Source organism: Bufo bufo, chromosome 5, assembly GCF_905171765.1.
Source record: "Bufo bufo chromosome 5, aBufBuf1.1, whole genome shotgun sequence".
Lineage (NCBI taxonomy): Eukaryota > Metazoa > Chordata > Amphibia > Anura > Bufonidae > Bufo > Bufo bufo.
In genome coordinates this window covers 78390689-78418554 of record NC_053393.1, presented here as the reverse complement: position 1 = coordinate 78418554, position 27866 = coordinate 78390689, and the positions used below count along the sequence as shown (strand labels likewise).

The 27866-nt window shown below is 42.9% G+C and overlaps 1 protein-coding gene across 4 annotated transcripts in view; it reads left to right on the top strand.

Moving 5' to 3' along the window:
* VPS13B (vacuolar protein sorting 13 homolog B) overlaps positions 1–27866 on the top strand; it is a 1020896-nt gene that overhangs the window by 628281 nt on the left and 364749 nt on the right. For all 4 annotated transcript variants that reach the window (XM_040432419.1, XM_040432415.1, XM_040432418.1 and 1 more), the window contains exon 31: positions 22206–22409. In XM_040432419.1, coding sequence (XP_040288353.1) covers positions 22206–22409 — 204 coding nt within the window. The remainder of the gene's footprint in view (positions 1–22205; positions 22410–27866) is intronic.

The following is a 27866-nucleotide window of genomic DNA, read 5'->3' as shown; positions in this document are numbered from 1 at the left end:
CGGATCCGTCCTGGCACACAATGTAAGTCAATGGGGATGGATACGTTTTCACTGACACAATCTGGCACAATAGAAAACTGATCCGTCCTCCATTGACTTTCAATGGTGTTCAAGACGGATCCATTTTGGCTATGTTACAGATATTACAGAATAGGTGATATCACAGCTTATCTTCTCCCTCCTGACTTCTGCACAGGTCACAGAGCATGTCTAGAAAACTCTCCCCATGCCTAGAAAACTCTATGAGGTCCCCTTCAGGCTATTGTGTCTATGGCCCACAGTGGCTGCTGTAAAGCATATCTCTAAATGATGTTTAAAACAGCTCAGACAAAATTTCTGCCCCCCATAATCATAAAAAAATTGCATTTGGAAAATAAAAACTGATTAGAAAAAAGGGAGTGTGCCCCTATAAAAAATATAGGTGACCTTTTAAATGAATCTGGACCTTCCAGTATAAGCATTAGTAAACATAGTTGAAAATGTACAATTTATATTCTTAACCAAATCTCTTTTTATTGGTCATGTTTCATGTAGCCATAAGCAAAATCATACAGGATACACTTATTTGAGCATACCAGATGACAATTCGTATCAAACATAGAAAACATGTTGTACAATAGGGTATCAAATAGTCAAATCGCCTTTGGCCAGGCAGACATCCAGCATTATACACAATAAAAGAGAAAATAAAGAAGGCTGGTTGAAAATGGGGTGCGGAAGGGGGGGGGGGGGGCTCTGCTCTAGTTGCAAGGGTTCCTAAAGTTCTTCCAGGGAAGCCATGTCTTAAGGTATTTCGTATGAGAGTATGACTCCCAGTGGGCCAGCTCTTTAAACCTAGACAACTGATCTACCTTTTCCATCTAACCAGGAATGGAGGGAGAGAGGGTCTGTTTCCAGAATAGAGGAATCAGTAAGCGGGCAGCTGTAATGAGTATGGTGGGCAGATCTGATTTGGCTGGGGTGAGTGATACATTAGGGCACCAGAGTAGGACTAATTTGGGATCCAATACAATAGAGGCGGAACAAATCTTGTTTAGCATAATCTCAATTTGGTTCCAGAAAGGGCGCATACTCTCGCAACTCCACCAGATATGGGAGAGAGAACCGATGTCCGCCCCACACCTCCAACAGACCTCTGGGACCTCTGGATAGAGTTTATGGAGGAACTCTGGTGTTTTATACCAGCGGGTGAGCAATTTGTACGAGTTCTCCTGAATTTTGATACAGCGGCTAAAACCATGTGAATGGGTCAATATGAACGCTTTTTCCGGTTCAGATAGTTTAATGGATAGTTCTTTCTCCCAAGAACACAGAAAATGTGGTTCAGAGTGGGCAGAGGACAAGAGTTCCTTGTACATCGTAGAGAAAGGTCTTTTGGAGGGCTGAACGGATCTCAGTCTCCGCTCCAGCCATGTAGGGGAGTCAAAATGAGAAGTCTGCAGTTGTAGGGATCTCATGTCCCTCTTAAATCAATGGAGGTGTAAAAATGAGGCTGAATTGACCCTAGGCAATTGGAGGACCCTTCCCCAATCCAACTCCCCTTCTGGTGTTAATACATCCTGCAAGGTGTACTTCTTAAGCAAGGTCCAAACTCCCGTGGGATCCTGAACTGTGGTGTGAATAAAGGATTGTAATAGATGCAATGGGAGCACAGGGCTAGGAAAGTTAAGTGTCTTGGAATGGTATAGCTTAGACCAGGTGAGTAGCACCCCTCTCCAAAGCAGAGACAATTTGGTGGCTGTGGGGGAGCATGAACGGACACCCCACATGATCAATTTCTCACGGTTTGTAAGTAAAGTTTGCTCCAGCTGGGAACAAATATTCCCTGGGTGATCTGAGAGGAGGCTCATGCCCCTGCACATAAGGTTGGCCTGTATGCACATCGGGCAACCCGAATCCCCCAAATCTTTTTTCTCTAGTCAAAATGTTATACGCCACTCTAGGGGACCGGCCTCTCCAAAGAAAGAAGGACATCATCCGGCGGACCTCTGTGAAGAACGACTGTGGGACCCAGATTGGCAATGTCTGTAGAAGGTACAGGAATTTAGGGGCTATATAGGTTTTTAAGTAGTTTTTCCTGCCTATCCACTAAATAAATGGCATCTTCAGTGTTTGAAGTTGTGTTTTAACAGTCTGCAGGAGTGGTAGGTAGTTGGAGGAAAATAAATCTTTGGCGTTAGCCGTCACTCGAATACCAAGGAATGGTATATCTCTTGAGGCACATTTAAAGGGGTGGTGTTCTGGAGGATCTGCACTATGTTTGCAGGACAGGAGACATTGAGTGCCATGGACTTGGTATAGTTTATTTTAAAGTTGGAAATGAAGCCAAATTCTTCAAAGATGGTGAGCAGCTTGGGGAAAGATGACTTGGGATTCGAAGTCACCACCAAGAGATCATCTGCAAAGGCAGCCGTCAGATGCCTCTGGGATCCTACAGTAATGCCCTCAATCCCAGGCGATTGGCGGATCTTACTTAATATGGTTTCCATAACTAGGACAAAAAGGGTCGGGGAGAGTGGGCACCCTTGGCGTGTTCCATTGGTAATGTCAAATGCTGGGGACAAGGTCCCATTGACTTTGACCCTGGCAGAGGGGGCTAAATACAGTGAGAAAATAGCTGCAATAAATTGCTCTGGTATACCAAACTTCGACAAGGTTTTGGACATAAAAGACCAACTTACCCTGTGAAAGGCTTTTTCTGCATCAGTACTCAGTAATGCCACTGGCACTGAATTATTTTGTGCCCAAGATATCAAGTGCAGTAGGCGTATGGTGTTCTCACTGCCCCGTCTGCCAAGGACAAACCCAACCTGCTCGCCATATATTATGTCAGGAAGCAGCAATTGGAGGTGTTGGGCCAAGATCTTCGCCCACCACTTGACATCCACATTTAATAAAGAAATGGGACGATAACTGCCACATTCGAGGGGATCCTTGTTTTCCTTGGGAAGGATGGTTACATGGGCAATTAGGGATTGTGGGGGTAACGACCCACCCGTTAGTAAGTAGCTACAGAGGGATCTAAAGTGTGGTAGCAATATAGTTTTAAAAGTCTTGTAGTATGAAATGTTCAGGCCATCAGGGCCAGGGCTCTTACCAGAGGGTATTGAGGATAGTACTTTCAGTATCTCAGTATCTGTGACTGGGGCGGTTAGTTGGGAGGCCTGTGAAGGGCTTCTGGAGGGGAGATAAAGTCTACGGAGGAATTCATCCGTCGCATTAGCTATCAGTTCTGGGGTTGATTGATCCGAGGGCGGCAGATTGTATAGGTTAGAGTAAAAGGCGCAAAACGCCTTTGCTATGTCTGATGTGGCCTTATGTTTGGTGCCCGAAGCATCCTTAATAACAGGGATAAAGGAATCAATCTGTTGTTGTTTACTAAGTGCTGTCATTAGTTTATTCCCTCGGTCACCATGGGCATAAGCTTTAAACTTAGAGCGAAACAGCAGCTTGGCAGAAGTAGCATTTAAAAGGTTTTTTAGGTCATTCCTGGCTTCATACAACTCTGTGGCTACCTGGGAGGCTTGGGATTGCTTATGGGTGAGCTCAAGGGCCGTGATGCGGGACATTAATAAGTTCTGGGTATGAGAAATTTTTTTCTTTATGTGAGAGGTTAAAGCAATCAGTTCGCCCCTAATCACGGCCTTGTGCGTCTCCCAAATAATGGGGATGGGTGGGGGTGAAGGTCCGGATGAGTTGATGTGGAAGAACTCGGACAGTAAAGTTGGCAATCTAGAGACACTGTCAGGGTCCTGGATAAGGGTGTCATTCAATCTCCAGGTCCAATTCTTCTTTGGGAGGCTGGTGAGCGAGAGAGTTAGAAAAATCGGGGCATGGTCGGAAAGAACAATACTCCCAATTTTAGCATTAGAGACTAATGGGGCATTGGCAGAGGAGAGGAATAGGTAATCAATCCTGTGATATGAAGTTTTGGCATGGGGATAAAATGTTTAATCCCTTCCCGAGGGATTCAGTGTGCGCCACACATCTAATACATCTAACTTTTTCAAGAAAACCCTGAGGCGCCTCAGAAGCCTATGAGTGATAGAAGACTTGCCTGAGGAGGAGTCTAGAGACGGCTCCAGGGCCACATTAAAATCCCCACCTAGAATAAGCATTCCTACTATAAAGGTATTCAATTGTCTAAGGGTTCGAATGAGCCAAGGGATCTGACCACTATTGGGGGCGTATATATTCGCCAGCGTAACAGAGGTGTCGGCAATGAGGCCTTTGATGAACAAAAAGCGCCCCTCAGAGTCCGAGGTAGTCGCGACGTGTTGAAAAGGAAGTCCCTTCTGTACCGCAATACTGACCCCTCTGCTGGCAAACGTATGAGTACTATGGTACCATTGGGTGAATTTCGCGGTCGGCAATTTCGGAATCTTCTCAGTTTTAAAATGCGTTTCTTGAAAGTAGGCTATAGAAGTTTTATCCTTTTGCAAAAACGAAAGCATTTGAGATCTCTTACATGGCTCATTCAGACCCCGGACATTCAGTGAAGATACAACAAAGGTAGTCATGGGTACAAAACATGTGACAATGAAGAGAGCATAATCCTCTGGATAGGCACAATTCTAGAGCATATGACAAATTCCAACAGAGCAGAGAGGAAGGACAAAAAGGGAAGGAGAGAAGGGCAGGTAATGTAAAACAATAACTGGTGGGGTGAACATCACAATGTAAATAACCAGTGTAATCCCAGGGTCTTGACCAGCTGGGGTGGGGTAACGGTGCAAATACAAAAGTCCAAACCAGGACATTACAACAGAGATCTGTGAGGACAGCAATCTGCGAGAACAGCAACAGTACCATCTTCTCAACAAGGCACTCAGGAACCAGGAAGGGTTGAGAGCTCAGCACACAATCCTCTCCATTCGCTGTTGAACTTAGAACTTGGAGAAATAGGTAAATAACCTGACAATTGAGAGCACAGACATAATCACTGTGCAGTGTAAGGGAAAAAAACCCTAATGAGGTAGCAGGGGTGATAGACCCCTAACATTTAGGTGTTTTGCCGGTCTTGCTTGGCCTTGTCAGCCTTCCCTGGGGAGACATTGAGCCAATTATCAACTCTTGGGGGTGCCGGTAAAGGATCTCCTTGATCAGCAGGCATCCAAGAAGGGACATCTATGGGCGAAAGGCCAAGCGGGCCCCAGATGGTTTTCAAGTCCGCCGGCGTGCGTACTGTGAGTTGCCTGCCATTTTTCAAGATGGCCAGGCCAAAGGGGTACAGCCATCTAAACGGGGTGGCTGATGCTTTTAAGGCGTCAAGCAATGGTCGGAGAATACGCCGCTTTGTTAGCGTAGTAGGCGCTAAGTCCTGGAAAAACAGGAGAGGGGAGTTCTCATACCTCAGATTGTCGGTTTCCCTGCTGGCTCGCAGAAGGTCGGCCGTATCCACAAAGCTGAGTAGTCCACAGATAACATCACGCGGTGGGTCTGAGGGCTTTGGTTTTGGGCGTAATGCGCGGTGTATGCGTTCCACAACCACTGTGGATGCCCTGTCCGGGCCTAGCAGTTGAGCAAAAATTTTAGCCCCCACCTTGCGGAGGGCCTCTGCCGCGATGGATTCAGGTAGGCCTTGGATCCGCAGGTTTCGGCGCCTACTTTGGTTCTCCTGGTCCTCTGTTCTGAGGAGGGCGTCATTGATCAGGTCTCGGTGGGTTTGCAGGGCCGAGCAAGTTTTCGCCTCATGCTGAAGGATAGCGTCTTGGGAGTTTAAAAGCGCCATTACTCTATGGCCTAAGCCACAGAGGTCGTCTTTAATGTCCTCTAGGTCCCTCTTCAGAGAAGCTAAAGCAGCGTCCAAAAGCTCCTTCAGGACCGCTTTGGATAAGTTTGAGCGCCTCCGAGGTTGTCTGCACTCCGAGGCCTCTGATGCGCTGCCGGCTTCTGAAGGGTCTTCAGCGTCTGACGGCTGTGGCGCGTGCTGCGCCATTTTGGAGATCTCGGTGGGGCACGATTTTGCTTGTTTTCTAAGGTACTGTTCCATGTCTGGCTGTTTGGAGCGGGCAGGTGTCAGCTCTAGATGATCCTTGGTTCGATCCTTGCCAGATTTCCCCATTGGTGCGCGAATTGATAGCATATAAATAGAAGTAGGATTGGATTGGCTCACCCTCCAATTTATACGGAATGGGTGCTCCCCCTAAAAGAAAGATATCCCCAATCTTCTAGGTAGGTAAATGAATTATATGGAGGAGAGGGGCACACCACATATGATAATCAAATGGAACTGCAGCCAATGCGTTTAGACTATTTATTAATTACAATAAAATAATAATGGTACCTGAATAGCATAAAATACATTCACTAAAATACAGTTAATACATAAATAACTATCTGTGTAAATTGAGAAAGCCAGTATAAGTGTCACTGATATCCAATAAGGTTGGTAAATTTGATGGAATTAAAGTTCAAATGCGCAATAGTATATGCGCTATGTCTCTCCTATTGTCGGGAAATGACTAGCAGCTGCGGCCAGTATGTTGCAATGGGTTACAAAGTCTCGTATATTGCTTGCTGTTTGTTACAGCATATCAATTGATGCGATATAATGGCTTGGTGTGTATAAACACACTACTCACTGTTTGAAGCGGTATATTGTCCGGTCACTCGTGCTTGGCGTGGCGTCCCACGTGTTGCAGCACAAGAAACTTCAGTTCCGGTCCGCTCTCGATATATGTGAGTAAGGTACTGTGGCAGGCAAAGAAACTGTCCGTTTTGGACGCCGGGGTATAAATGTTTTGACCCACTTGATTATCGGCGTTACCTTGGTGTCTTTTGGTTTAGACACAAATGGACTTGCATTTCTTCCTGATTGATATGTAGAAAGCGCTCCAGAAAAAACTTCAAATGTTGCGCAGATAATACGCTGCGGTTTCTTGCTTGCTTTACTTGAGACTTGTGCACCAGACGCGTTTCGGAGTTGGCAGTGACTCCTTCCTCAGTGGAGTCACTGCCAACTCCGAAACGCGTCTGGTGCACAAGCGTGAGTGAGGAGTTCAGGAAGCTGCTGCCATTCAGGTTTTTGGCATAAATTTTTGTAAATTCAGCAGGTATTGGGAGACCACACCTCTCCTGATAAACCCCAACCCTTTTCACAACGCTTCTAAAAAAGTGTCATGAAGCTCAAAAAGTCCCAAATTATGGCGCATATATGGCATGCACCATAATTTGCAAGTTTTTTATGCCACAAAAGTATCTTAAAAGCCTTCATCTTCTGTACCATGAAAAGCAGTCTTAAAGGGAACCTGTCATTGGGATTTGGGGTATAGAGCTGGGGACATGGGCTGCTAGATGGCCGCTAGCACATCCGCAATACCCAGTCCCCATAGCTCTGTGTGCTTTTATTGTGTAAAAAAAACTGATTTTATACATATGCAAATTAACCTGAGATGAGTCCTGTCCCTGACTCATCTCACGAACAGAACTCATCTCAGGTTAACTTGCATATGTATCAAATCGGGTTTTTTACCAACAAAAGCTATATATATAGCTGTCATATGGGTTAATAAGCCATCCACTTTTTTTCATTACAATTTGGAGTGCTGCCGTCTTTTTTCAACATATGCATATGGGACCTTGGTCACAGGTCCTTGAAAGGATTTGCACCCGTTTTTAATGTGTGCTGCTTTTTTTCTTTCTTATATATAATTTTTTTTATTTTTTTTTACATTTTACTACTTTTGCTTCATGATTTTTTATTGTGAAAATGTTTGAGGATGGGACCGTATCATCCCGTAACCTAGACCACTGACTTTTACACAGCTGTTACTTATCTAAAGCAGAAATTGTTTTTGTTAGGAGTAAAATAAATGGGGTAGAAATAAACCAAAATGATAACTGAATGATGTTGTTTTTGCTAAATAAGCCATGTCACAGTGTCATGGGCGGCCTGCAATCTTTATTTTCAGATAGACAGCTCTGATAAGAATGGGCTGTACATCCATGAAGTGAGAGTTATTTTTCCTTAAAATGTATTCATGTCTTTCCTTTCAAAGCTGCAAGTATTTTCCACTATAATTCCAACTGAGACATGAGGAATGATATTTTCATCTAGATTTAACCAGAATTAGACTCTCTTGGTTCCTTTTTTACATAGTCAACAGTGTGTTTTACTTTTTAGCCTTCATATTACGCAACTTATTCGCTGCAGGACATAGTTGTAGCTAGGCTTTCCTTCAATAGGCCAATGATTAAAGGCTATGGACACCTTTGGGGCAATTTTTGCATTCTATTCACTTTGAGCTAAAAATCATTTTTTTAATTGGTCTTTATTAAAAAAAATTAACAGTTTTTCTTCAGATTCACGGCATTTGCAGACTGGCAGGCCATCTACTTCCCACTGAATCAGGGAGCTGTTCTGTTGGTTAGATTTGTAGACCTGATCTCTGAACTCCTGACAGCTCATAAGCACTCATTTAAGCGAAATTTATATAAATCTAATAAGAATTTAGCTGGAATGAGTGTATATTGGGGGTAGGGCCCTTATACACTGCCCGATGGATGTGTTAGTTAGCACCGCCCTGATTATACAGGCTGATGCAAACGTTGAATGTTCTATTGGTTATCGGCAGCACATGCCGGATTACACATCCTGATGAAAGATGCCCATCACCCGATGAACGAGTGTTTGCTCGTACATCGGCTGCTCAATTACACGCTCCTGCTTGTTCCCGATAATTCGCCCGAAAATGGTCTAGTCTAATAGGGCTTTTAGGACAGTACAGATACTGTAAGTGCTACAGTTTAAGGGGGCAGAACAGCTCCCTGACGGATTCATTGTGAAGCAGAGAGCCTGCTAGCTTGCAATTGGTCTGCAATGGAAAGCTGTACAAGAAAAACTGTTGATAATTTTTAATAAAGACCAATTAAAAAAGAATTTTTTGTCCAAAATGAGGAAAATTTAATTATAAAAAATTGCCTCCAGGCGTGTCTTTAGCCTTTAGCCCTGTATTAAAAAGAAATGTGTCACCAAAAAATTTTGTCTGCCAGTTAAAACCTGATAGTAACACGTATTTTCTGATTGTAGATTTTTTTCTTTTATTTTATTTTCTGAACATTATTATGAGGGCGGCCATCTTTCCTGAGCTGTTCTTAACCGCATTTACACAGCATTAAAAAAAATTGCTTTCCGGCAGCCCCATGGGCCATAGACACAATGGTCAGGAGAGGACCTCATTTAATTCTATGGGAGAGTTCTCTAGGCATGATCTGTGACCTGTGCAGAGGTCATTGTACAAGGAAGGAATAGATACGCTCTGACAATCACCTACTGTGAATGCTGGATCCGGTCTTTTCTGTACACAGTGGTGATATCATTACAGGATTAGAATGAGTTAACAGCAGTAAAGTGATCTGTACACACCAAGAAGTGGCGCCAATTATTAGACATTTTTGCTAGTGTGAAAACTGCAGGATTTTTGGTTTTAGTTTAATATAAAAAGTGACATGGAAAATTAAAAATGATATCATCACTAGAGTTGAGTTAACCCGAACTGTAAAGTTCGGGTTCGTACCTAACTTTAGGGTTTGCGGGACCCGAACCCGAACATTTGCGTAAAAGTTCGGGTTCGGTGTTTGCCGATTTTTATGGCGCTTTTTGAAAGGCTGCACTTGCCCCAAAAGGCCATCACAGCCATGCCTACTATTGGCATGGCTGTGATTGGCCAACTGCTGCATTTGACCCAGCTTCTATTCAAGCTGGAGTCACGTAGCGCCGCCCGTCACTCTGCTCGGATTAGTGTAGGGAGAGGCTGCAGCTGCTGTGAGGGAGAGATCAGGGAGAAATCTTATCAAGAACTGTTTTTTGTACTCAGCGATCTACTGCAAAAGTGTTTTGTGGGTGCAGTGCACAATTTTTTTAAGCCTGCCCTGAGCCAACTACTGCTGAAAACGAACTTTTTTTTCTTCAGTTAGTCAATATCAATACATGATGGGCAGCCATTTTATGCAACGATAGTGCACCAGCACAGGCTATCTGCATGTCTGCAAGTCCAGAAATACAGCTTTGGCATACTGCGGTGAAAAAAGCCTCTGATATACTGCACATCTGGGATTAGACAAGCATAAGTGACTGTCACATTTAGGCCATAAATACGGCTTTGGCATACTGGGGTGAAAAAAGCCTCTAATATATTGCACATCTGGGATTACACGTGCATAAGTGACTGTCACGTTTAGGACAGAAATACAGCTTTTTGGTTAGGGTGAAAAAACCCTCTAATATACTGCACATCTGGGATTAGACAAGCATAAGTGACTGTCACATTTAGGCCATAAATACGGCTTTTTGGTTACTGGGGTGAAAAAAGCCTCTAATATATTGCACATCTGGGATTACACGTGCATAAGTGACTGTCACATTTAGGCCACAAATAAGGCTTTTAGGATACTGTGGTGAAAAATCCCTCTGATATACTGCACATCTGGGATTAGACAAGCATAAGTGACTGTCACATTTAGGACAGAAATACAGCTTTTTGGTTAGGGTGAAAAAACCCTCTAATATACTGCACATCTGGGATTACATGTGCATAGGTGACTGTCACATTTAGGCCACAAATAAGGCTTTTAGGATACTGTGGTGAAAAATCCCTCTGATATACTGCACATCTGGGATTACACTTGCATAGGTGACTGTCACATTTAGGCCAGAAATACCGCTGTCATATAGAGTTAAAAAAAAAAAAAATAGAGTGCAATACCCTACATCAGGGTTTATATTGGCGGTTAATTATTTTTAACATACTTAACCACTTTTTACTTTGCTTTGTGAACGCTAACTATGAGGCAAATATCTAATAAGGGACGCGGTCATGGTCGTGGTGGTGGTGGTGTTGGTGGAGCCTCTGGTGCAGGGAGAGGACGTGGCCGTTCTGCCACAGCCACACGTCCTAGTGTACCAACTACCTCAGGTCCCAGTAGCCTGCCAGAATCTCTAGCGATATTTGGTCGTGCCTAATGCTGTTCTAAGGATGGTAAGGCCTGAGCAAGTACAGGCGCTAGTCAATTGGGTGGCCGACAGTGGATCCAGCACGTTCACACTATCTCCCACCCAGTCTTCTGCAGAAAGCGCACAGGTGGCGCCTGAAACCCATGCCCATCAGTCTGTCACATCACTCCCGTGCATATCGGGGAACCTGTCTGAGCCTCATGTCATGCAGCAGTCTCTTATGCTGCATGACTTGAGGTGGAAGACATAGAATGCACTGACGCACAACCACTTATGTTTCCTGATGAGGACATGGGAATACCACCTCAGCACGTCTTTGATGATGACGAAACACAGGTGCCAACTTTCTGCAGTGTGCAGACCGAAAAGGAGGTCAGGGAGGAAGACTGGGTGGAAGACTATGCAGGGGACGATGAGGTCCTAGACCCCACATGGAATGAAGGTCGTGCCACTTACTTTCAGAGGTCGGAGGAAGAGGCAGTGGTGAGACTGAGCCAACAGCGTAGCAAAAGCGGGAGCAGGGTGCATGAACCCTTTTTTGCCGTGAATGAACCCCTGCTGTGCCTGGGTGACAGCGGCCTAAATCTCTCAAAATCCTCTGTTGTATTGCTGGGTAACATGAACCCCCTTTTGCCGTGAATGAACCCCTGCTCTGCATTGCTGACAGGGAACTAAATTTAGTGAAAACATCTGTTACTGATCGGAAGATGTGCGACTACAAGCGCACGCTTATGATAGCATTCCCACCTGACAGCGGGGGCACAGTGGAAGCACAATGCGAAGGCAGAGGTCGCCAACTCAGCTGGGGCACCTCCAGCACCTGAGAAGGCAGGGTTAGCATGGCCAAAATGTGGAAAAGCTTTGTCAGCCTTGGAGGTGCTGACCTGCCCTGCAGCCAGTGTATAGTGTGAACGTGTGTTTAGCACGGCAGAGAGCATTATCACAGGCCGCAGCCAATGTGGACAAGCTTACGTTTATTAAAATGAACCAGGCATGGATCCCACAGGACTTGTCCGTACCTTGTGCAGAATAAACATTTATACCAGCCTCAACCATCCATTCTTGTTAGTGCACTTATTCTTTATATTATTTTGTTATATGTCCCAATATTTTGGGGGATACCCCAATTTAAAAATAAAAAATAACACAAATCAGTGTTGGCTGCCTATTCCTCCTTTACCGCCGCTTCCACCTACACCGCCACGTCAACCTACATCGCCACATCCACCCATCCACCGCCTCCTCAACCTCCTACTCCTAGATCCAGATTATTTTAAATTTTTCCCTATCCACATTTGTTTTCAGAACAGTTGTCATGCTCTTAAGCACATTTTGATGCCTTTTGCAGCCCTCTAGCCCTTTCCAGGACTATTTTAGAGCCATTTTAGTGCCCAAAAGTTCGGGTCCCTATTGACTTCAATGGGGTTCGGGGTCAGGTTCGGGTCCCGAACCCGAACTTTTTTTTCAAGTTCGGCTGAACCTGCCGAACCCGAACATTCCGGTGTCCGCTCAACTCTAATCATCACAAATTATATAAAAATATGTTTAACATAAAAAAGTGATTGAAACAACAGGCCATTTTCTGATGACCCATTCCTTTTAATTACCAAGTTCGACTGGCTTCTTCTCCTTCGCCCAACACCCTGGACACTTTCCTTGCCTGTTTCCTGTTACATACTTATCATTTTACAGGCTTTTATTTTCTTGCTCTAGCACCTACAGTATTTTTGTATTGCATGATATATGTGAATGTATATTGCACTCTTAGTTATGTGTTTTCGATCATCCCACGTTTGCGAATAAGTCAGTCTACATCTGTAATCCACACTGGGTTTGGAAATGGATGACCTCTGTATTTGGGTGTCTTCTTGATTTTTATGGACCATATTAGGAAATTGTAAAAGCCTTGTATCTTTCTTTTTAATACGCATGCATTGCTTGTTGTACTAAATCACTGTTCTGAAATGAACAGACTGAACTACTTTTATAGTAAGTAAAGCTGCAGGCAACAGCAGATATTCATTACTACCTACCAATTATCAGCTTGGACAGACAGGATTCTATAAGACAGTTATAGACAAACCTGGTTCTGTATGATTAATACATTTTAGCCTGAAAATAGTTGTGCAAACTAAACTGTTACTCAAAAAAAATACTGGTATACCCAATAATTTAAAGGGGTTCTGCAGTTTGTTTTGACACCCGGGACCCCTGCTGATCAGCTGTTTGAGAAGGCAGCGGCGCTCCAGTAGCGCCGCGGCCTTCTCACTGTTTACCGCTGGCCCAGTGACGTCACGACTAGTATCACTGACCTGGGCGCGGCTAAGCTCCGTTCACTTGAATGGAGCTTAGCCCCGCCCAGGCCAGTTGATACAAGTTGTGACGTCACTGGCCCTGCGGTAAACAGTGAGAAGGCCGCGGCGCTGCTGCCTTCTCAAACAGCTGATCGGCGGGGGTCCCCGGTGTCGGACCCCCGATGATCAGAAGCTGATGATCTATCCAGAGGATAGATCATCAGTATCATCCAGAGAATAGATCATCAGTTAAAACAAACTGTAGAACCCCTTTAACATGGAATACTTTGAGCACCATGATTATACTTTTTATCTCACCAGTGTTTTATCTGTAGTTGAAAAGAATACAATTCTCTGTCATGACACTGAATGAAGCAGCTCTTTCTGCCTCTAGCAAAGCAGATAGCCACAGCACAATCTGGAGGATTAAGGACCCTTTAAGACTGGCCGTGAATCCGCCAGATAATTGCTAACGAGTGTTAATAGAAGTTATCTGGGGTGTAAAGGTGCTGTCGATTACCTGATTAACGGGTGAAAGGACATGCTATCTAAAGTTAGAATGCTATTATGTCCTACACTATACAAGATTTGGCACTATTATGGAGTCACTTTTATGCGCAGTAAAATGCTGTGCTTTTGGTTGACCATTTTATACCAAAAAGGTTAATTATTTTGGCAGAGGGTTGACATCCAGGTGCATTCTAATGTGAGGTGGTACATTGGGGGAAATGTATAATCTCATCAGTATTAAAGTCCCGGAAAACCCCTTTAAAATGATATCTGTGAAAATCAGTTGTGAGAAAAAAAACTTGTATGCTTTATGCAAATGAGTTCAGTTCACTGAGGGGCGTGGCCAATACTGAGGTACTGAATGCACCTAAGGGATAGGCCCCACCCTTCAGTGCACTGAAGCCCTTATTTTCATGAAGAATAAGTCTTTTTTTCTCTTAGGAATCCTGCAACCAATTTTCACAAGACATATATAATTTTAATCAGCATAATCAACCCTACAAAAGCAATAATATACCTGGTTTAATAGGGTTGATCCTGCTGGCAGATGCTCTTAAGCATTCTCAGAGTTGAAAAAAAATTGCCAGATGTCTTGATTCTCTATTTTATTGTTGTAGGTTATTGCTGTAGGTTTGTAGTACATGATTTTAGCTAAACTAAACATTTTTATAGTTCTAGGTAATACGACAATGGTCCTTCTTATGTCCTTCCTCCCTCCATCTTGAAATTCGTCTTCATTATTTGCTGCTTAGTCCGAATGATTGCAGAGAGGAAAATGAACATTTTTACATGCTTGTAATTATACGGTGTCATAATATTGCACAGGGTTTTGGATGACACGTTTAAGACCTGACATTTGCGTTGCCAAGGCAAATGGTTCGTTTTAAGTTTCATCTTGGTTTCCTGCCTCTGTTTTTAAGACATCCAAGGATTAGTAGTGTTCTGTGCTCTTCCCTCCCAAGAGGCAGAAGCTGAGCCTAATATTGCTCTTACACAGGCACCTGCGGCCTGGAAGATTAAAGGCATCCCTACGAGGGACTGTGCTATGCTCTCATCAGCTTTGGGAGAGCAAGTTCATCTATTATCTTGGAGAGACACATTTTTTAAATAATAGCTTCAAAACCCTGAGAAAAACAGAACCTTTGAGAACCTAAGGACAAATGCCAAAAAGTTATTATTTTTTTCTGTGCTTAAGTTTTTCCGCTTGTACAGAAATCCAAAATATTACTATGCTGTGTGCTATGTTGGATCAGTGTTTTAGGGAGCATTCTTTGGCAACAGAACCAGATTTGTTTAGTAGTGAATTATAAGTTAAGAGCTAGTATAATTCAATTGTCTGTGGGTTCCGTTCACACTTGTCATGCCCAGTGATAATCTACCTGCCATGCATGTGATAAAGGTTTCCACAAACTAGCGAACATCCCCTAAAATTTAAAGGGATTTTTCTGGAATATTGATAGCCTATTCTCAGAATAGCTCATCAATATTATATCCTGGTGATCTGACTTCTCGACACCCCTGCCACTGTGTTGTTTGATGGGACCACATCTCTTCATTGTATACGTGGCTTCATCTACCTGCACACCATCTGCTTATTGGTGGCAATGTAGAATATTGCAGCTTCATCCCGTTCGGAGTGAAGCTGTAATATCCTGCACTCCCGCTACTAAGTAGATGCTGTGCAAGTAGATGGACCGATGGAGAGGTTGCAGCCCTCCAAAAACTCTGGATTTGCAGGGGTGCTCAGAGTCAAGTTTATGGGTAAAGCATAGTATAGCTGGACATTACATTGCTTTGAGTGCATATTGTATGTCTAGTCCCAGGAGACTTAAATCTCATAGTGTAGGTTCCTGTCTAAAAAGACCATCTTTTGTTAGTCGATGGATCCACACAATTTTAGTTTAACATCTGTGGCTGGCTCTCGGACAGAGTTTTCCAGCATATAAGCCTGCTGGAGTTTTCCGGATCTGGCATTGCCGGATACTGCTGCTTGCCCGCCGAACCCCATTGACTATAATTAGGTCCGGCAGATATCTGGCCGCTACCCGTAAAATATGCAGAGGCCAGCCAGCCGCAGATGTGAAAGTAGCCTAAGTATAGCATTAAGGCAGTTCGGTATAATTCATGTTTTAAATTACAACTCCCGCAATAAATTTTATTCTTTGATCTGCTAGAAAAGTACATAATGTAATCTGTAGTGAATGTAATCTTCTTACCGGTGTCTGTATTTGTGAGCTACCCCCTCCCTTCTGATCCTCAGCTGTGTCATGTGACCAGCACTCTGACTCTCCAAATAACACAGCATCTTATGTGAGGACAGGAAGTCAGTTTCTCTTTGTATTCCCATGGGAGCCTCAATGTCTCATTGGAATGAATAGAGAAGTAACTGAATTCCTGTCCTGTGTCAGTTGTAGATCAGAGTGTTGGTCACATGACACAGCTGAGGATCAGAAAAGAGGTTGTAACTCACAAATACAGTCACTGATAAGAAGATTAAATTCACTACAGATTACATCATGCACCTTTCTAACAGGTCAAAAATATCAGGAATAAAAATGTTTGCTTCTTTAAGTGTTGCATATGTTTTGCACGTAAAGCAGTGTATTCATTGAGCACCTAAATCCTCATCAAATCCACTAACATTCCACATCAATGCTAGTAAAAAGAGATTTTATACCCAATTCACATGCGCTACACAGAAAAAATCCCTGAGAAGAATAAGAGTTTTCTTGACAATGGGGCTAATCCTCCTGTGGATCTGTTTGCATATTTGCAGGACATCTGCAGTAAAAATCTGTGTCGGCCTCAGACTTCTGCCACAGATCATCTTGTAACCAAATTTCAAATGTTTTTACATCATATTACAGAAATTCTAGTCTGGATTTGTTGCAGGTTTTTTTTAGCTGTGGATTTGCCACAAATTTCACCCTGCCACAGATTGTAAATTGTAGTATAGATGAGATTTGTTAAAACCTTATCCACTTTGATGGTACTATAAGGGCACTTTCACACAAGTGTGTCCTTTTCGGGAATCACCTTCTGTGCTAGAGAGGGATCATGCGTTCTGGACTTAAAAAGCGCACAGCATTATCACGATTGATAATCCAATGCTGTGTCCCTTTGCGTGACCTTTCTGTACCAGAATCATACTGACAGCTTAGGTCGGTCAGAGGCACACAGCATAATGTCGTGCACTTCCTATGTCCGGAACGAACTATCCCTCTCTTACATGGAGCTTGATTCCCGCAAGGGACACGCTTGTGTGAAAGAGCCCTAAAACTGTAAGCATTGCAGATTTGCCGGCATGGATTTGCATGCGTCAAAACCTTAGTGTTTACGCCACGTGGGATCAAACCCTAAAAGTGCTGTTTATTGATTCTGTTTAGGGGTGAGAAACAATACAAATGTCACTACTGCTTCCATGGCTCGAGTTATGTAGAGAATATTGTACTTGATATGGTATAGGTCACTGCCTAGTCAGATTTGCTATTCTGGAGTGTGGGAATTCTGGATGACCGCCCCTATCAGAGGTTTTTGTAGGAGCCGAGACTGAAGTATCTACTGGTTTGGAGGTATAATAGTAGGTGTCTCTGTCTTATTCATACTATTTTAGGCACATCACCTGAAATGGTGCAGAATTGTTATGCATTATGGGAAATTAATCTTTTCTCTTTTAGGTTGTTCATTTTGGGTATCTTAATGTGGATACCTCTTTCATCTGTAGGAACAGAAAGTACCCCCACCTTGCCTTTGCCTGTAAATAATATAGGCATTTATAGTACTACCTCTCTGCCTCTGTCTGTGTACTCAGCTAGCCTCAGCCTTTATCCCTCAAGATTAAAGGGGTATTCACATCATTTAATATGTCCTAATATTTTGGTCAGTGAGGATCCAGCCTCTGGGATCCCCACCAATACAGAAAGGGAAGTGATGGAGGTTCGATCAATATTGCTCAAGTAATTGGGGTAATGTTACAGTCCCATGCAATCCAGGAGGTTGAGGGAGACACAATTAAATAGCAACACAGACCTTTCTTTCTAAGTCTGGGCAGCTGGACCACATCGGTCAGGAAACATTGGAATAGCCTACCGACATGCCTTATGTTATTATAGCGAGAAAGGGAAAACCGGCTGCCGGTCTCAGTTATACAGCACTTTGAAGCTCCATAAATAATGTGTTTGGGAGAGTTGAGTGACTTTAATTGTCTGATAATTTTATTTTGAAATTTAAGATTTAAAAAAATTAAATTCAGTTTTGATTTGCGGACCGGCAGCAATTAATCTGTTCTTCTTATCAAGATAGTTTCAGAAACTTTCCCCCAACAACTCAGGGTGGTCCATTCTCTCATAAGGTAAACTATCAGGTCTACTAGGGCTGCTTATTTCTCTGAAGTTGTCCTGGAAATTTCTGTGATTTATACGTCCGCTTTTGTTAAAAATAGGAGGAATTGAGTCTATTTTCAGGCTTTGGATCTATGTCCGTCTCAAGGAGAGATGTTAAGCAATACATTTTGCAATAGTCGTACACTGAAGCCAGAAAAGCAAGACAAAAAAGGATTCCAGTTGTCTAGACCACATCAGTCCACTGTGCGCACACAGATCATTATCCAGGAAAAAATCAGCGTCCCGTTCATGAACCTTCTGTCCGGGTTCAGTTCTGTATGTTTGATTGCCGCGAATGTTCATAAATGCACATTATAATTTGTATCCACAAACAAGCCAAGCGAGCAAGTCACCGGATAGTTGATAAAATGCTTTGTTTATTGAGTACTTGGCAACGCATTCGCGACTTTGGTTTCTAAAATGCATACATCTGTATTCTTCACTGATGGTGAAAAGCAAATCTAAATGCTTACTGAAAAATTGCTGCCAAGATAATACCGATTACGGCAATAACCTTTTTTTCTAGAACTGCTCCTTTGGGACAATATGATCATGGTATCATATATAAAAACTGCATCATTTTTTCTTCCAGTGAAATAATCAAAATAGACTTGACTCCAAGTTGATAGTTGATACGTATGGTGACACTGTGTAGCAAACCTCCATTGCAATTAGGTGCACTGGAAGCATTAGGGAAAAGCGCAAAGGATTCAACTCACTGCAGCTTAAATTATCATGTGGATCACTTTCTAATGTGTCCGAGTGCTCAGGGCATAGATGTGGTTGAAGTGTGCCAGTTAGTATATTGAGATTCAGTGTGACACAATTATTTTTTAAAAGAAAAATCACTGAAAATAATGCACTAATACAATAGAAGCAAACATTATAGATGGACTAACCCCTCGCTCTGATATGATAAAATCCGAGACTCTCAGCCAATATTGTTTGATCAAAACACATCCATGCCCGCCCACCTGCTCCAAGGTGATCTCAGTCAGACAGGTTCTACTCTAAACCTACCTATACCGTTGGGCATCTATATTCAGGAGAGCAGACCCTGCACATATAGTGTGCTGCTCCTAGTCATCTATGTGTGCATCAAGCAACCAATGAGAGGAGGAGCATGAACACCTATATGTACCACCTAATCAAGGCCGCGCCTGTAGGAATAGGGGGGGTCAAAAGTGCACAAAAATGCTGCTCTCCAGATGATGGGAGCACATTCACACTTGAAGGTGCCACTCCTGCAAGAAAAATTACAAAAAAAGATACAAAACATCCTGCACAATATGATAACTAATTATGCAGATGTACATGGCTACATTTATAAAGAAAAAATCACGTAAAATAATGCACTAATACAATATATACAAACATTATATATGGACTAAGCCCTCATTCTGATATGATAAAATCTGAGACTCTCAGCCAATTTATTTTGATCAAAACACATCTGTGCCCGCCTACCAGCACCAAGGTGGTCTCAATCAGGCAGGTCCTACTCTAAACCTACCTTTGCCATTGGGCATCTACATTCAGGAGAGCACACCCTTCATTATTTTTTAGTCTTTTATTTTATTTTAATTTAATTTTTTTGGGAGGGGGGGGGGACCAAACAGGACAAGTTTATTTTGAGGGCACAGTTGCAGTATAGGATTTATTTAGATACATAACATATTTAAGTCTACTTTCACACTAGGGTTTTGGCTTTCCGTTTGTGCGATCCGTTCAGGGCTCTCAAAAGCGGTCCAAAACTGATCAGTTTAGCCCCAATGCATTCTGAATGGAAAAGGATCCGCTCAGAATGCATCAGTTTGCCTCCGATCAGTCTCCATTCCACTCTGAAGGTGGACACCAAAACACTGCCTGCAGCATTTTGGTGTCCGTCTGATGAAACTGAGCTAAACGGATCCGTCCTGACACACAATGTAAGTCAACGGGAACGGATCCGTTTTCGCTGGCACAATAGAAAACTGATCCATCTCCCATTGACTTTCAATGGAGTTCATGACGGATCCATCTTGGCTATTTTACAGATAATACAACCGGATCTGTTCATGACGGATGGATGCGGTTGTATTATTGTAACGGATCCGTTTTTGCAGATCCATGACGGATTCTCGAGTGTGAAAGTACCCTAAATGGGTTCTTTAAAGAATTACAGATATGCTCCAGTTGTCCTGGAGGTCAGATTGATTGATGTCTAATATCTGAGTTCCAGAGAACCCTTTTCATAGTTCTAAATTGGAAGCTCTCATGGTAATGCCATCACAGTAGTTCTGAGTCCCTTTTGACAGTTCATGATCAGCAGTCTTATAGTAAAGTTCTCCGCTTCTGCTACTTAAACTGTCTAAGACTCACTCGTAAGATTTTCTCAGTGTAACATTGTAGAAAAAGTCGCTTGTCTTGGCATAACATGTCAGTGAGGGCTTTGTGTTTGTAGCTAACATTTCCAGATTTAAACCTCAACTTTATATTTGGATCAGCCAAAGCAAATAGGTATATTAACGTATGATCTGATGTCACTCAGTGATTTGCAGCATAAATTAATGTACACAAATTCATAAGACCAGCTTGGTTAGAGAAATAAATGACATCATTCTTAACGCCGTCAGTAAAACCATAAAAAGTAGGTTAGCTGCCTGAATATGGGCAGCAGTATTAGGATGTAGGCTATTAATTACAGCCTCCATACCAAGCGCTTAGTTAACTTTCTAACGTTTGACTGTGGGCTGGAATATAAAAAGAAAAATGTTAACTTCAATGTTTTTTTTTTTTTTAGCTGATCCTGTAAACTGTACTGTTATCTGCCTTAGGGGTATAAGAACGCACATTCCCGCACATTGACCCGTGTAAACATGGGAGCGATCAGCCAACAAACAAACAAATGTGGGCCGAAAATTCACTGTTGCTGGCAAGTAAACAGTGAAACTGCTACCGACAATATGGAAACGGCAAGGGGTCTTAACAATCGTGTTAATGATCATTCATCTCCCATACAGTTTACCATGGCCCATTTAAAAGGTCCTTTAAACAAGCACCAGTTGACTTATTATATTGTCATTCGCCACTCATCCTGGGCTAAATAAGCCAGTTTGAAAGGATCCTAAAGTCCCAATTAGACCAGTTAGTATTCAGAATAACAATAACTTATACAAAGACTGGTGCACTCTGCGGTCTTACTAAACCCTCATACTGATGTAAAATTGAGAGATTAGCCAACATATCCTATTGTGGAGGACATGTCTGAGCCCGAGCACCGCGCCAAGTCAAGTAGCTCGGGACCTAACCCTAAACCTACCTGTGCCGTCTGGGCAATACCAGGAGCCAGTGGGCAAATTACAGGAGAGCAAGCCACTTCCTGCTTTTCATCACCACGGCAATTTGTAGTTTATATACAGTTAGTATTCAGTCCAATTATCGGGAACAAGGAGGGGGGCTCCTTACGCTGGCGGTTTTCTTCTTCATCTTTGGAGTACTTGACTGAACTCTTGGAACACATATAGAAGAAATCTTTATATATTTCTCAGTTTTCCCAAAATGTGGCTAAATAGCATCAGCGGAAGAGAGGAAATTGAGTGTATTTGCTGGGATATGTTTTGTGGTGTTTTCAGAAAGAGGGTTTTCCAGGTTTTATGGGCTATCCTTAGGATAGGCTATCAATATTAGACCGGTTGGGATATGAATATTGGCACCCTAGTTGTTCACAGCACTTCTGCGAACACCATGAGCCCTTCATTGTTTAAACTGGTTTGTACTGCACAACGCCAAACTTTTCATAGCGTATTACATTGGGTTGCAGCTTTGTGCCATTCGCTTGATTGCAATGCCAGGCACAGCCGCGACAAAACCTATGGCTTTGTGCAGTACGGAGTAGTGTAAACAGTGACGAGGCCGGAGCAGTGCGGTCCATTCAAACAGCTTAGTTTTGGACCTCCACTGATTTAATATTGATGGCATATCTTCCAATAACCCCTTTAACAAAGATGTTTTCATAAACATTCATCTATGTGTACATTTTTAATGCCAAGCAGAATCTTTCTAACTTCACTAACTTTATTTTAGGCGTGCCTTGAATCTAGGCATCCTTCGAGATCCTGGGTCAGAAGTGGAAGACAGGCAATATCAAATTGATCTGCAGTCGATTAACATTGGTACTGCCCAGTGGGAGCAGCTGAAACCGGAGAAGGAGAGTAGCCATGGGGGACCTCTAGTTGAAGCAGACAGAGGATCTCAGAATCCAGCACTGGAATGGAACATGGCTAGCAGGTAAGATGGTGCTTGCAGAGTATTAAGATGAAGCATACCTCCAGCTAAAAATTAAAACATGCTTGTGCTTCTGATGTCTTAAATGCAGTAGTTATGCGTGTTCTAGAATTCTCCTGACATCACTGTCTAGGACAGGTCCGCAGGGGTTGCTCTGTCACTCCACGCAGGCCTGCTTCTTGCCAGCCAAGCTTCTTCACCCTCTCTTCCCGTAGGGCTCATGCATGCTCCCTCCGGCTCTTCAAGGACCAGCGTTAGTGCACCCTGATATGCACCAGCATATGACTGGCCACCTTGGGGTACTTAAGACACCTTCCTCTGAAAGGAGAAAGCCTGAGAAATAGGTTACTAGTCTATTAAGGTGTGCCGTCTTTGTTGTCTGCCCATTTTGATGGATATTGACCCTTTGCTACCCGCGCTGACTTCAGACTGTTTACCATATTACGGTTCATGCACACAACCGTGTTTTTGGTCCGCATCTGAATCGTATCTTTTGCGGATCAGTTGTGGACCTATTCACTTCAATGGGGCTGCAAAAGGACATTGTGTAAAATGCGGAACACGTGCGGCCGGTATGCATGTTTTGTGGACCGCAAAAACGTCAATGTCCGTGTGCATGAGCACTAACATGTACTCGGCCTGCCCTGACCTCAGCCCTACCTGACTACGGTCGGCCAACCCTTTGAATGGTCGTCATGCAGTACAACATTTCTCCTGCAGCTAAAAATGTGCAGCTCTCTGCAACTTCCCTGGACATTAGCTGAACGTTATAGTTTTCAGCCGCTGGACCTGTGTCCTATATAAAAGGATGGAAAAAATTGGGTGGAGACAGCACGTCCTCAAGTGAAGATTTATTCCAGATGCAACGTTTGGCTATTAGAGCCTTTTTCAAGCTTGCTTGAAAAAGGCTGTAATAGCCGAAACGTTGCATCTGGAATAAATCTTCACTTGAGGACGCACTTTCTCCATCCAATTTTTTCTACTTTTGCCGATCATTTGATCTCTGTGAGGGAACTTACCACTCCTCTGGAGACGTGCACCCTTTTCTCACCAAACTAGGCTCGCTGTCCTACTTTTTTTTTTTTATATATATATATATACATGGATGGACTGTCCTTAAAGGAGTTGTCCTGCCTCGTCATTACGAAGACGAGATATAACTATGCGCCAACCACCAGGTGGCTGGGTACGAGTGGTGCATGGGAGCTACAAAACAGTGTAGCACAGCGAGCTATACTGTTTCTCTAACTTGCACTGCACTGCAACTGGAGCTACTCAAACAGCGGACCTCCGGCCTGCAACCCCGTTGACCTTAGTAACTGCGAGATGACACAACCCCTTTAAATTTTAAAATTGTCCATGCTGTACTTTGCGTCCTTGTTGGTGGTCTGAGTAACCCCCTTCAAATGGACTTTGGAAGTATGGCAGCCAAAAGCACAGAGGCTCCGACTGACAAGTGAAATACTTTTGGCATATTATACATTAACAACACATCCTTCTTCAGCCTATACTAGATATTAGCAGCCATCCAAATTCCATCATCTCAGCTGATCAGAGCCTTCCAAATACAGCCGTATCACTCCGTTCAATTGCACGAGTGGAAAGAGCTGTGGTTTGTTTGACATGGCGTAGATGTGCCTATTAACACCCACCAGTAATAAGCTCCTGATTATTTGTTTTACTGCTACACGCGTTCCAATCAATATAGGCAGATTATCCCAAGGAACATTAGCACAAGGCCACAGTTTACATTTCCAATTTTGACTCATGCTTTCTGTATACATAGCATTGGTATGTTTATTAGAGTAGGCCAGAGGACGTGATCAAATAATGTATAACATTCCAGCGTGCATTATCTTAAATACGACGTGAAGTTGTGCATTCTGTAACCGCGCAGAATCTATAACTTACAATAACTTTGTAATAACAAACCACAGGTGGGCCTCCGTAATACATAGGCACAATTAAACAAGAGGATTTAAGGGAGCTTGCAAGTCGAATTTTGCACTTATCTTTAACAAACCACCAGATAAATTTGAGAGAAACCTAATACTGCGGTTTGAATGGCACTTAGAAGGAAGAAATCCTGGATCAGTGACAGATAAAATATACTAAGCAGGCTTCTGCTTTCAAGTGTTATCTGAGAGGAAGACAGCGTTCGGCACAGAACAAAGTAACACAGGAGTATGTTTGGCAGAATGACCTGATCATGTGTTGATCTGTGTTTACATGAATATGTAGACTTGAGAGGAAAAGAGCCAGATTGATATTCATGAAGATTTTTGTTGTCCTTCCCTTTCACCCCCTCCTCCCCGTTGTAAAGTTATCATATTGAACCTTGTAATTTTATTTAGACTAGAATACTGGCTTCCCAGGATACACTGACCAGCTGTTGCAGGAGTTTACATCTCAAGTATATCTTCACCATTCCCTTCAGATTCCACTTTTAGTTGAACATACAGTGCCTTAAGTTTGGTTCAGTAGAACCTCGGAACTCTGCATCCTAAGCCGCTTTCACACAGTTAGTATTTGATCAATGATTGTGAGCCAAAAACAAGGTGCAGGTCCAAAACACAGAACAGGTGCAAATCTTTCCATTATACCTTATCTCTATCTAGCCTTCACGCCTGGTTTTGATTTACAATTACTGATAGAAATCACTTATTGATGACCTGTGCTCTGTGATCATGGGGCTGCTTATGAGTGAGTAAGAGAAGGTTAGGAAGCAAATTCTCTTCTACTTTCTGTGTTAAATGGATGGGAGCTGGTCCCCACCTCCTGCTCTCGGAGAACAGCAAACTAGACATTCACTATGAACAAAGGAAAACTGCTAAAAATGCCAGATACAAGTCATGTAGTGGCCAGAAATAATGATATTACTATTATTTATTTTAAAGCTTCATTAATTCCATAGCGCTGTACATCCAGAGGGGGTTACACAAATATAAAAATACAAGAACATATTAACAGACTGGTACAGAGGGGTAGAGGACCCTACCCACAAGAGCTTACAATAGGGTTTAACACAGTAGGTGAGGGTATAGGCTGCTCATGTGGCTGTGTGGTGGCAGCATGCTCATTGCACATGGTTGGCTTTCCTGAAAAGGTGAGTTGAAAGTTTGGATGTTGGGGTAGAGCCTTATATGTTGGGATAGTGGGGGTGGGGATAATGTTACTCCTCGTGTACACACACTGTACTAGAATTTGTTGAATGTTTAGTTACATTTTAGTTATTTATTCTCTGAAAAGTCCTTCTTTAAGGATCTATAACTTCTCTTCAAGCATGTAACTTAGAGGGTTCTTCTCCAAGGATGTAACTTAGAGAGTTCCCGTACTTTGAAAAAACTTTAAATATGTCATAGCAACACATCAAAGGTTTTGATTGGTGGGGGGAGTCTGAGTGCTGAGACCCCAACTAATTACTAGAACAAGGAGAGTGCTGTCTCTCCTTGTTGCAGGAAACTGGCTCAACAGAAAGTCTATTAGACAGCACTCTATGTGGGTTCTTCTCTCGTTGTTCTAGTGATCGGTGGTGGTCTCAACACTCACTTACCGCCCACTAATCATTTTGGTTGCCTTTTGCCAGTTCATTTCAAATTATCTCAGCAGAAGGATTTACAATGTTGAACCTAATGCCCACCTACTGTTATGTTTCTTCTGGGTTCCCTAATGGTTTCCTAATCTATAGTACTAGTGTAAAAAAGCTTATTCGTTGCTGTGATTGTTGTGGCAAATCCGACATTCATTTGGTCGTACTGTATATTTTGATTGTGTTATGTCACTGTGATGTAGTAACAAAAATAACTGGAAGATAAACGTAGAACTGTCACGTGCCAGAGGCCCAAGGCAGACCTCCGGGACGTCAAGTGAACAGAACACAGGCAAAAAAGACCAAGGTCCAACAGAGAACTTTATTACAAGTGTAATAAAAGCACTTTACAGTAAGCAGGTAGGCAATAGTGATAGAACTACCACAGAACCAAGTGCAGCGGCAGACCAGAGGCAAAACCCAGAGAGCGGAGAGTCACAGAGCCCCTGGATGTGGGGATGAACTGGGCCGAGGGCTCGCTGGCCGCACCTCCAGGAAGGTCCCAGTACACTTGGCCCCTACCTGCAGAGAACCAGGCTGGTGAAACCACCAGCGGAAAGACAACAAAACTGGAACCCAACCTGGCACTAAACCGAGTGAGGCAGCCTGCAGCCTGTACACGAGAGGGCATGCAGCCAGCCTACACTGACACAACTGTCACAGCGAACCGCACTGTGATAAGAACACAAAGGCGTTACATGGCTATATGGTGTTGTATGGCCCTTTACAAAAGAAGCTGCTAGGTGGGCTGTCATCTCCATTCCCAATGGAGGCAAAGAAGAGAAGCTTCACAGGTGTCACAATATTAGTAAACAATTTAAGGGCATTTTCCATTAGGATTTTGGTGCGTATTCTAAGCAGAAATCCATGGGACAACTAAGTCTGTTCTGCATCCCATTGTTCCTCGGTGGGAATCTATACTGCTGTTCATATGACCATTGGGGTGTTTTATTTTGTAATTAAAAATAATAAAATGTAAAATTTTTGCAGACTTTGCTTACGCCCCAAGTCTCAGTGATGTAAAAGATATACAGTAAAAATAATTAGACAAAGATAAATAATTTCAGGACTTTTTCCACCTTTAATGTGACCTATAAACTGTACCACTCAATTGAAAAACAAACTGAAATCTTTTAGGTGGAGGGAAGAAAACAAAAAAAAAATAATAATAATGTGGTTGCATTATAACTGGAGATGTAGCTGTGTTCAGAATTAAGCAATCACATTCAAAATCATGTTAAATAGGAGTCAGCATACACCTGCCATCATTTAAAGTGCCTCTGATTAACCCCAAATAAAGTTCAGCTGCTCTAGTTGATCTTTCCTGAAATTTTCTTAGTCGCACCCCACAGCAAAAGCCATGGTCCATAGAGAGCTTCCAAAGCATCAGTGTGATCTCATTGTTAAAAGGTATCAGTCAGGAGAAGGGTACAAAAGAATTTCCAAGGCATTAGATATACCATGGAACACAGTGAAGACAGTCATCATCAAGTGGAGAAAATATGACACAACAGTGACATTACCAAGAACTTGACGTCCCTCCAAAATTAATGAAAAGACGAGAAGAAAACTGGTCTGGGAGGCTACCAAGAGGCCTACAGCAACATTAAAGGAGCTGCAGGAGTATCTGGCAAGTACTGGCTGTGTGGTACATTTTGCAAAAACACATCTGAAGTCTCCCAAAAGAAAAGCATGTAGGAAAAAAGTGTTATGGTCTGATGAAACCAAGGTTGAACTTTTTGGCCATAATTCCAAAAGATATGTTTGGTGCAAAAACAACACTGCACATCACCAAAAGAACATCATTGTCACCGCCAGTTTTGTGAGAAGGTCGGGCAGACATCCTTCTCTACCTCTTGCATGATGTTCTT